This window comes from Nannospalax galili, unplaced genomic scaffold (genome assembly GCF_000622305.1).
Source record: "Nannospalax galili isolate Female #2095 unplaced genomic scaffold, S.galili_v1.0 scaffold1714, whole genome shotgun sequence".
Classification (NCBI taxonomy): Eukaryota; Metazoa; Chordata; class Mammalia; order Rodentia; family Spalacidae; genus Nannospalax; species Nannospalax galili.
This window is the reverse complement of record NW_008334552.1, coordinates 273,790-285,174: the sequence shown is the minus strand read 5'-3', so window position 1 is coordinate 285,174 and position 11,385 is coordinate 273,790. Positions and strand designations below refer to the sequence as shown.

Sequence of the window (11,385 nt, the reverse complement as noted above, 5' to 3'; positions counted from 1 at the left end):
CTCTCTCTCTCTCTCTCTCTCTCTCTCTCTCTCTCTCTCCACAGACACACAGACACACATTTCCCACTGTGTCAATAAACCCTGTTGGCAGTATTCTTAAACTATACACAAACCCCATCTCTATACCCTGAACTGTCTGCACCAGGCCCCAGCCTCTTCTCTGTCTAGGATCTTCTTGTCATGCTCCACTCTCCTGGCTCAGCCCTTTCCAGCATTCTGATTCCTGTCACTTCCTGTCACTGCTCCCAGTGGCTCCCCCTTTCAGAGTCAAAGACCCATCCATGCCTTGGCCATCATCCACGTTTCCTCTGACCTCTCTTCCTTCCCTCCCTCTCTATTCTGCTCCAGCCAGACTAAGCCCTTCATCATGGGCAGGAGACTGATGTGTTTCAGGTGGTTCCCTGTAGCACCCTTGGCACCTAGAACAGTGCCTGGCACATAATAGGCTCAGTAAAACCTGCTGACAGGATGAGCTAATGCATCTTGCATCATTATGCCTTGCCATGGGAACCAACAACAAAGTAAGCAGGTTGTATGATAGATTAGGGAGGAGACCAGTTTCAACAGGAAAACTTAAGTTTGTGCTATTTAAACTGAAGCAAGGAGAGGAAATCATCAACAGAACCAAACTGGGTTCCAGACAGAGAACAGTGTGCCTTGGCTGTCCCACTCAACTGTGGGGGCTTTGGGGCTGTGGTCCTGGCCTGGTGGTGGAATGAGTAAGTAACTAAAGAATTGCTCTCCAGGTGTCTAAGCCCCTGGTCACCTGTCTGGGGTGCAGTCGTCTCAAGGAGGGCACAGGAGTTAGAATTAAAACCTCTTGTACCAGCATTAACAAATGTCCTGAGCCTGTGGCATGGACCCAGGCAAATCACTTCACTCCTTTAAGCCTCAGAGTATTTAACTGTAGACTAAGGATTTATCCTGGTTTAATGATCAGTACCAGCTACAACCCACAAATACTGTACTGATGATTAAACCAGGATCCTACATTTTAACTTTAACATTGGGCTTTTTTAGAGATGCCAAATAGGAGATATCTTTTAAGTATGATCTTTCTCCATCAGTTTTTGATTATGTGTTTCTATGGTTTTTGGTTATGTTAAAGAGATGGATTCCTCTTCAAATATGCAATCTCAAAAGTTTCCAAGAACTTAAACTCCTCCCTTCTATCAGAGACTCTGTTGTTGTTGTTGTTGTTGTTTGGTTAGGGTTTTTTGGGTTTTGTTTTTGTTTTGACTGAGGCGGGTTTTCCCTGTAGCCCCAGCTGGCCTGAAACTCTATGTAAATCAGGCTGGCTTCGATCATCGCACAGAAATCCACATGCCTATGCCTCCCTTGTGCTGGGATTAAAGGCCTATCAGAGACTCCTAAGATTCACCCTGCTTCTGTCTTTGCTTGGGTTCTAGGCAGATCATATCCATGTATTGTATACAGTAATAGCAACAGCACAGAGCCTAAACTTGATTCTTTCAAGTGTTGCTCCTCCTAATCCCTTCGGCACGTCGCTTCAGCTTCTGTACCTGTACATTAAACCAAGCAAGTTCCATTTTAGATAAGTTTTATGATAGTCCATGGAACCCTTTGGAATCTGGAGTGCAGTTTCATGACAGAGGAGTCAGAGTTGCCCCTGGATTCTGTAAAGGGGTCACAAGACCCAGGGAGGAGTCATAAAATTCTGAAGGAAAATGTCTTTGAACCTGGCTTAAAAGGGTCTGTAAGTATGGGTCTCAGAGCTGGTTCACACTACATCTGAGGAAGCAGGTGTACCCTGGTGGTAGGTAAGGGCCTGAGCTTTCTTCCCCCTGGACCAGGATGCTGCTGAGGAGTCCTGCGCACTCATCTGTCAAGTCTTCCAGATCATCTATGGGGACCAGAGCATCGAGTGTGTAGACCGGGCTGGCTACCACTACAGATCCACACCAAACCGGCCATGGCTTCATAGCTGCAGTGAGTACCCCAACTCCCCTAAAGCAACCCAAACTGCTGGTGGTCCTGAGACTCAGGGCTGATGAATGCCTTTTTGGGGGTCCTGAGCTATGCCCCAGCTATTAAGGGAATCCCCTTAATAGAATATTAATCTTCACGATGACTTCAAACCTAGTTTCTTATAAGATGATCAGGTTGTCAAGTTCAGAATGAGTTTGAACTTGGGGACCTGAACTTCTCTCTTTTGTTTTGGTGTCCCTGCTTTGTGGAAAATTATGCAAACTGTCTGCTAACTGAACCACCCCATTCCACGAGGTTCCTAGGCCAACATTTCCAGATTAGGCTTTGTATACAATCAAGGGCTGCAATTAGAGTAAGACGAACAGGGACATTTAACGAACACCAGCTGTGTGCCAAGTGCAATTTTAAGGTGGCACGTCTTACTGAATCCTCAGAGCAACTTGTCTTGTTAATTTAGTACAGGGCTGAGCACATCACAGATATTAGAGAGGTATTTTTCAGATGGGTGAAAAATGTTCAGAGCCTGGGCTAGTGAGATGGCTCAGTGGGTAAAGGTGCCTGCCTGCTGCCAAGCTTGACAACCCAAGTTCAATCCCCAGGACCCACAAGGTAGAAGGAAAGAACAACTCCCAACAGTTGTCCTTTGACTTCCACACAGGTACCATGGCACATGCATCTACCCCCATACATACACACACAGAAAATGAATAAATAAAAATGAAATTTAAGCTGGACTTGGTGATGCATGCCTTTAATCCCAGCACTGGGAAGGCAGAGGCAGCCAGATCTCTGTGAGATGGAGGCCAGCCTGGTCTACATAATGAGTTCCAGACCAGCTGGGACTATGAGGAGACCCTGTCTCAAAAAGACCAAAAAAATGATATTAAAGAAATTTTAAATCTCTTAGAGCCAGATATGGTAGCATATGCCAGTAATAGCAGCTCTCAAGAAGCTGAGGCAAGAGGACCAAGAGTTTGAGGGCAGCCTGGGTTACAATAGAGAACTTTGTTTTAAAACAAAGGAAAAACAAACAAACAAAACCCTCTCTGAGGCCTTATGGACCCAGTTTTACAGATGAAAACATATGAGTCTCAGAGTAGTCACACAGCTGATAAGTCAGAGTCAGAATCCAAACCCAGGTCTGTCTACTTTTAAGTCATCTATGTGCAACAACCTCTCAAGGCCCTTAAGTGAATTCCTTCCTCCACAGCCCCCTACAGGGTGGTCTCTGTTTGCATAGCTCTAGCAACTGGGCCGTGGCTCTTCTGAAGACTCTCCTATCTACAGGAGATGTGCCTGTTGGGAAGCTGGGGTAACTCATCAGTTCCCAGGGGGTGATGGTAAATTGATGAAATCACTTACCAAGTGATCACTTACCAGTCAACAAATATTTATTGAGCACTTACTATCTCCTACCCAGTGCTAATCAGCAAGATATGCTGATGGGCAAAATGAGGCACTGCCCTGCCTTCCTTTAACTTGCATGACTGAGGCAGGCTGGCAGCAGTTAAATAATCACACAGAGAAACGTGTAACCACTGACGGTGGGGCTATGAGAATACATAATGAGGAACCAGCCCCCTCTGTGAAGTCAGGGTAAGTGAGTGACTGAGCTGGGGTGAGAAAACAGTGCCTGGACAGATGAGAGAGCAGGCAAGTTCTCCTTAATTAATGCTGGTTTCCTTTCAAGAATATGACTGCAAAATCCTCCTGTCTTACCTAAATGCACAGTTTACCAGCACTCCCACCGCCTCTTGTGTCCCATGGCATAGACAGGTGCTATGGGTCTGGGCACTGGGGAAGGTGAAGATGGGAAAGATCAGTCTCCCAAGGTCAGAGTTGGAGCTAAATCCCAGGATGCCACTGAGGTCAGTCAGAGTGGGGGACACCCCAGAGAGCCTAGGGTATTGGTCTGTTTGCCACTTCTGACAGCCCCTCTGTCTGCTGATCCCAGGTGAGAGCTGCCGCACGGACAGGACGTTCACCTATGACTTCGACTCGAGCTGCTGCAGCTCTGTGTGGGTATTGCCTTTGTCAGGGACACCACTTTTGTCTCTTTACCCCTACCCAAGCAGGGTTATTCCTCTAGGGTAGGAGGAAGGGACCTGACCTTGATTTGTGTTGAGGGTGGAACGTAAGCAGAGCTCCCAGTACTGCTGCGCTCAGAGGTCTAGACTCTGAGAGACTCAGAGATATGGGAACCCAGACCTGGGTCCACAGAGATCTTTGGGTTCCGAGGCTTAGTGGCCTGCAGATTTCTAAGTCTCAGCCAATGCTGGAAACAATATTGGTTTCCTTTAGTTTTGGGCTCTGTGTAGTAGAAAACCTACAAGAGGGTAGCTTTGAAAAGACAGAATTTTTTTCTTGTCTGTTACATAAAATAGGAGTTCAGGGCCTCTTGGTCCTCTGGGGCCCAGGTCTCTCTTCCTGCCCCACCCTTCTCAGCACCATCTTGAGTCACCTCATTACCCAAGCTCCAGCCATTCAACAGCACGGCAAGGGCCTCTTGAAAGACTTGAGCTGTGGCTGGAGGCCAGGGACTACTTCAGTATTGCCAAACATGCTTAGCATATGCAAGGCCCGGGGTTTCATTCCTAGGACCATACAGACACACACATACACACACCACCACCACCACCACCACCACCACCACCACCACCCCCAGCTTACATCCCAGTGATCAGAACTTGGCTGCTTGGTCATAAGTAGCTGCAAGCAAGCCTGGAAAAATGTAGGATTAAAAGGCATTCTGCAGGCTGGGGATGTAGTTCCATGGGTAGAGTACTTGCCTAGTCATATATGAAGTCCTGGTTCTACCCCAGCACATAAACTGAGCACAAATGTGCTATAATCTCAGCACTGAGAAGGTGAAGGCAAGAGGATCAGAAGTTCAAGGTCACTCTTAGCTGCATAGTGAGTTTGAGGTCAACCTGGGATACACGAGACTTGCCTAAAAATTATTTTTTTTAAAGAATTCTGTTAGGTGGGACTGGAGAGACGGCTCAGTATGTCCATGGAGGTCAGAAGAGGGCATCAGATTGCCTGGAACTGGAGTTATTAGCTGCTGTGTGGGTGTTGGGAGTAGAGCCCAGGTCCTCTGCAAGAGCAGTCGGTACTCTTAACTTCGGAGCCATCTCTCTAGTCCCATACATTAAAAAAAATTTTGTTTTGGTCTTTTTGAGATAGGGTCTCCCTGTAGCCCCAGCTGGCGTGGAACTCACTATGTAGACCAGGCTCGCCTCTCTCACAGAGATCCACCTGCCTCTTCCTCCCAAGTGCTGGGATTAAAGGTGTGCATTACCATGCCCAGCTACAATTTTTTAAAAAGGAATTCTGTTAGGAACATTGCCCATTCCAGTTTGCTCAGGAAGGAGGAGTTTCCCAAGATAGGAAATTTTCAGTATTAAATCCAAGCAAGTCCTGGGCAAGTCCATACTAGTTGGTCACCTTGTCCTATTACTAAGGACTCTGGGTTGTGAAGTAGCAGTCCCTATCAGTGGTATATGCCTTATCCATGCTGTGTGTTAATATTGGCAGTAGATTTGCCTTCCTAAGCCCATGTATTCATGAGCTAGTCCATAACCAACATGAGTCTGTTGGGGAGAATAAGATTACAGTAGCATTACATTTATTGAGCTTGCTCCTTGCTATAAGGCACTTTAGTATTTTTCATTAGCAACTATGTAGCAATATTACAGTGACTGGTTAATTGTCTGTTGCTAGGGTCCATGACTCTAAGTGCTTTACAAATATTAATTCCTCTCGTTCTCAAAATAACACCACTCTTTATCATCCTATTTTATAGATGGAGAAGCTGAGGACCAAGGAAATGGAGTTTAGCTTTGCAAGGGTCAAGCAGCTAGTAAATTATAGAGGCCTGGGTTGAAAAGCACAAGCAGGCTAGGACCCTTGTTGGGTCTGTGATCCCAGTGCTCAGGAGGTAGAGGCAGGAGGTTCAGAAGTACACAGAAGTATAAGGCCAGCTTTGGCTCCGTAGTGAGCTTGAGGCTAGCCTGGGCAACAGGAGACCAAATACACACACACACACACATACACACACACACACACACATACACACACACACTTGACCAGAAAGCTGTAACTCTGTAGGCAATAATGGAAAGTGGTTCTGGAACAAGTTAGAAACCAGGAGGCAGGAGCCCAAGGTTAATATTTTATTTAAAAAAAAATTTAATGAAGCCTAGCAGCAGAGGCAAGCAGATCTCTGTGGGGTCAAGGCCAGCCTGGTCTACATAGCAGGTTCCAGGTCAGCTAGGACTGCAAGGCGATCGATTCTGTCTCAAAAAAACAAAACAAATTTTAATGAGACCCTCCTACATAGGGTGGGATTCCTTGAGAGAGTGTTTTCCCAATATGCAAGAGACCCTGGGTCCATCCCCAGTACTGCATTATCCAGGCCTGGTGATTCATGCCTATAATCCCAGAATTTGGGAGGTAGAAGCAGGAGGATCCAGAGTTGAGGGCCAGGGCTGAAGAGCTGGCACAACTGTTAGAGGCACAGGCTCACAACCAAAAAGACAGAGTTGAGGGCCATCCTTGGCTACATAAAGAATTTTAGGCCAGTCTGGGATATGAGACCCTGTCAGCAAAACAAAAGAATCTCCTAGATGCTGTGCCATGCACTGTGCTGGGTGCTGGGGGGTCAGCCTGGCACACAGGAGAAGCAACAAAGAGGAGCCAGGGCCCTTCTCGAGCCACGCTCACGGTTTAGCACAGAGGCAGCCAGCTCTCTATCAGTAATCACTGGTGATAACCCACACTGAAGAGGAGTTCTGTGGGCTATGAGAGACAGAAGGGGACCCCACCTTATCTACGAACCAGGAGAGCTTCCCAAAACTGCTGACACTTGAGCCAAGGCCTGGGGATAAAAGCAGAAGAATATTCTAGACTGGGGGAACAGCAAGAATTCTGAACAAGCAGGCAGGGGCCCTGTGGCTGTGGCATGGGATGTGAGAGAAAGTGGTCAGAGAGGATATTTGATGAGGGGCTTGGAAAGGCCTCTTGTGCACATATTTAACTGGGTTTGATCCATTGTGGGAGGTGATCATACTAGATTAGGTGGTAGCATTTAGGTAGCATTTAGGATCGAATGATGGGTGAGAGTTTGTTCAAGCAAAAGGGAAGAGGAGAGAATTCCAGAGTAAAGGGAATAGTATGTGCAAAGACCCAGGAGTATTAGAGCGAGAGGATAAAGCAGGATAACCAGAGTGCCAAGAGCAAGGGCGTGGGGGCATGGCGAAAGACTAGCCTTTGAGAGGTTGCTGGGGACCAGATCATGCAGGATCTTGGAGGCTACAATGGAGTCTAGGATAGGGGGGTCTTAGAGCCCAGAGCACTAGTGTCTGGGCTGAGCTTACCTTCAGCCTGCCCTAGGTAGAAGAGCAGAAGTTGGTGATTAAAGACCCTTTCCTTCTGTTCCTGCAGCAATGGCTCCCAGGATGTGTTTGAAGCATGTTACAGTGGCACATCCACGCCCTCATTCCATGGCTCCCACTGCAGCAGCAGCGACCACAGCACGTGGGGCTTCGAGCAGCTGCAGGATTACATGGTCACGGTAAGTAGAGCAGCTCCTGGAGGCTAGGCCAAGCATGCTGCACCTCAGGAATCAGGTATGAGAGCCTATAAGCTTGGGCAGGAGAGGCCAACTTAAAAAGGCCTTGACTGATGTTCCAAACACCTTTCATGTATGTTGTCTTTGATCTTTTCAACAACCCCAAAAGGGAGATTCCACCCTCATCTCCACGTGTAGAGGCAGAAAGCAAGCATCAGGGAGATATTGACTTCCTGGGACCACAGAGGTGGTCACCAAAGGATTAGGACTTGGACAGCTAGAACCCACAACCCATTCTTAGATGCAGCCCAAGGGGGCAGATGTACCTCATCTGCCTTCCACCCCCGCCACCAGTGGGCCTTGGAGGCTTTGGAGGCAGGCTGGGCCAGGCAGGCTACTAGAAAGGAACCCAGCACTTTTAGCAGGTTGCTCACTGGGACTGGTCTCCAAGGGTTTCTTACTCTACAGCTGCGGAGTAAGCTGGGTCCCCTCGAGATCCAGCAGTTTGCAATGCTGCTACGAGACTACCGCCTGGGGCTGCCCATCCAGGACTACTGTGCTGGCCTGCTGAAGCTCTATGGGGACCGTAGGAAGTTCCTTCTCATCGGTGAGCACCCAGGCCCCTTGCCAGTGGAGAGGGCCTCTCCATTGGCCACTGGGAGGACTTCTGAAGAGTGTGAGCATACTTGAGAGTGGCATCCACACATTCCCAGTCAGGTACCACCAGCGAGTGCTTTTTCCTCATCTTTCAGCCCCTAGGCCAAAGTCTTACAACTGTAGGGCAGATAAGGAGAGAGAAGGTGCAGAGAATGGAGAGGACTTTCCAGGAAACAGCTGACACAAAAATGTAGCAAAGCTGGGTCAGATTGTGTATCTTCCCATCTGACCCTATGTGGACTCAACCTTAGAGAAGTTAAGGAACTTCTCACAGGCAGTTACCATGGTCCAAGGACGAGCTCATTGAATGCCCCAAAGTAAAGTGTTAAAACTAAAGAGCTAGAAAGAGTTAGAAGCAAGGCTCATGTTTACAGGGCTCCAAGAGTGAATTACCTTGTTATTTATTCTACCCCCACATGGGTGCAGTGATGATTTACAGGCAATGAAAGTAAGGTTTGAGTAGCTTTTAAATGAAGGTCATGTAGTTAATAAATGGGAATATAATCCTAATAACACACTAAGCTAACTTGTGGGGAGTCCTGCATCATTACTCACTGTCTGTAGAGGTAAAGAACTTGGGCAGAAGGAGCTGGAGAGATAGCTCAGCAGCTAAGAGCACTGGCTGCTCTTGCGGAGGATCGGGGTTCAAATCCCACACTCACATGGTGGCTAACAACTGTCCATAACTCCAGCTCCCGGAGAATCTGACACTCTCTTCTGTGCAGACATTGCACAACACGGGTGCACTTACATATATTCAGGCACTACACTAATACACACACACACACACACATACACACACACACACACACACACAAGAAAATAATAGATAAAATATTTTTTAAAAAGAAACTTGGCTTAATCCCAGCATTTGGGAGGCAGAGGCAGGCGGATCTTTGTGAAAGCAAAGCCAACATGATCTACATAGTAAGTTCCAGGCCAGCTGGGGCTACAGGGAGATCCTGTCTCAAAAAGACAAGAAGAGAAAGTATTCAACATGAAATTGCTTGTTTAGCTCTACATTTTAAATACAGATGTTTTCAACAATATGTTCTATCCTTCCAAATTTTAGGATTTCATTAATGCTAAAAAATAAAGTATGCTTGTTCTTTTTTAAAAAATTGCTTATACTTTACTTATGTATGTATGTATGTATGTATGTATGTATGTATGTATGTATGTATGTATGTATGTATGTATGTATGTATGTATGTATGTATGTATGTATGTATGTATGTATGTATGTATGTATGTATGTATGTATGTATGTATGTATGTATGTATGTATGTATGTAGGAAGGAAACAAACTTGGGCAGAGCCACGCAGCCAGAGAGTGGCAGAGCCTGGATTTGAATTCTGACTTCCAGAGAGGGGGATTCCGGCGTGGGTACTGAAGGAGATGAATGCTGAGTCCCTTGCCCTGTGGACTGTAGGGATGAGGCCCTTCATCCCGGACCAGGACATTGGCTACTTCGAGGGATTCCTGGAAAGTGTGGGAATACGCGAGGGTGGCATCCTCACTGACAGCTTTGGGCGCATTAAGCGCAGCATGAGCTCCACGTCGGCCTCTGCTGTGCGCAGCTACGACGGGGCCGCCCAGTGGCCTGAGGCGCAGACCTTCCACCAGCTGCTAACCAACATCACTCATGACATCGAGGCGCTGGCCCCAGACGATGACTATGAGTGTGTCTCGCAGAGCGGGGCTGACCAGGGTGAAGACAACTACCTGTAGCCTCCGCCCATCCAGAGGAAATGGAAGAAGGAGGTTCCACTCCCTCCCGCCCCTAGTCTCCTTCACTGTTGCCTGTGGGACCCATCCCCGGGGTGCCACCTTGGCCCAAGGTTTCTATTCCGGTGTCTTCTATTATCTGTTCCTTCTGTGCTCCAGTTGCTGCAATACCGAGAAAGTCCTGCAGGGGGCGGACGAGCCAGACCCTAGAGTCTATGCAGAGACCCGGACTCTGCCAGCCTGCTGATGGGCTGCAAGCCCTGATAAGATCAAATGGCTCCAAAGGCTGGCTCCAGGACTCCCTGTCTCCTCAAGAGTGGAGAGTGGCTTCACCTGCAGGCAGACAAAAGAACTTCTCGTTCAAGCCCCAGTTTTCTGTACCACCTCCTCAGCCCCCAAACAAAACCATTTCCGGAACCCAGAGACCTCTCTTCACCCCGTTTTTACAGGCTGAGAATCTGAGATTTTTTTAAAAACGGAAGGGATTTTGAAGGAATGCCTGGCTTTCCTCAGATGTTACTACCCATTTCTACATCTTTGCAATAATTTCAGCTCCGCCCTCCTACAGGTTGTTGTGGGGATTTATGCAGGTCAGGGACGTTAGTGTTGGCCTAGCACACTGTACATGCTCAATAAATGCTATTTCCTTCTACTCGGAATGTTTTCTGACTCAGTCTACCTGTTATACCTGAGAGCAGTGGGTGGAAGCTTAGTGGGAGATATTACAAAGACTAGAGTTCACAGTTTGGGAGGGAGAAACGGGACTTGCCCTGTGCCCAGGCCCCAAACAAAAGCACCCAGCACACTGCAGACAGCCACCGTGGAGCTGGGAAGTCAGCTGTGACGGCAGGTTCTTCTGTGAGCCACAGATGTCAAGACAAGGTCAGCGCTTGACGCAGGCCAAGTAAAGGTGGGGAGGCTTGTGGGAAGGCCAGATGCTAGAAGGGATAAAATGTGTCTGTAAAACCTTGCTAAAGCCTTCTATAGCTGGACACTTTCAAGTGATGTTGTTATAGCTTAGAGTTCTGGCAGATGATTGTGCTATTATCACTGGCCTGTCCAAATTCTCCTGATTTTCTGCTTTATTTCCCACCCCTGTCCACACATTCTTCCCCCCTGCACCTTGAACACCAGCCCCCACATGTCAAAATATGTCCCTGGACATAAAAATGCACATGTGGGCCTGGGGAGACAGTTCAGTGGGTAAAATGACGAACACACAAGCACCAGGACCTGCGTTTGGACCCCCTAGTGCCCATGTAGAAAGCCAGTGTGGTCACACCTGTCTGTAACCCTAGCTCAGGCATGCAGAGACAGTGGCCAGCTAGTCTAGCCAATCAGTGAGTGCTGGATTAATTGAGAGACCCTTGGGCTGGCAAGCCTGCTTGCTGCACAAGCCTGGAGACCTGCATTCAAGCTCCAGAACCCCTTAAAGATGGAAGAAAAGCAACTCCACAAAGTAGTCCACTGACCTCC

General features: G+C 47.8%; 1 protein-coding gene across 1 annotated transcript in view; it reads left to right on the top strand.

The window, feature by feature from the left end:
• Nucleotides 1–10,556, top strand: part of Ccm2l (CCM2 like scaffold protein) — a 19,777-nt gene extending 9,221 nt beyond the window's left edge. The window contains 5 exon segments of the mRNA XM_029561756.1: nucleotides 1,815–1,950; nucleotides 3,905–3,968; nucleotides 7,396–7,525; nucleotides 7,991–8,129; nucleotides 9,614–10,556. Coding sequence (XP_029417616.1) covers nucleotides 1,815–1,950; nucleotides 3,905–3,968; nucleotides 7,396–7,525; nucleotides 7,991–8,129; nucleotides 9,614–9,912 — 768 coding nt within the window. The 3' untranslated portion in view covers nucleotides 9,913–10,556.
• Nucleotides 10,557–11,385: the final 829 nt, after the last annotated feature.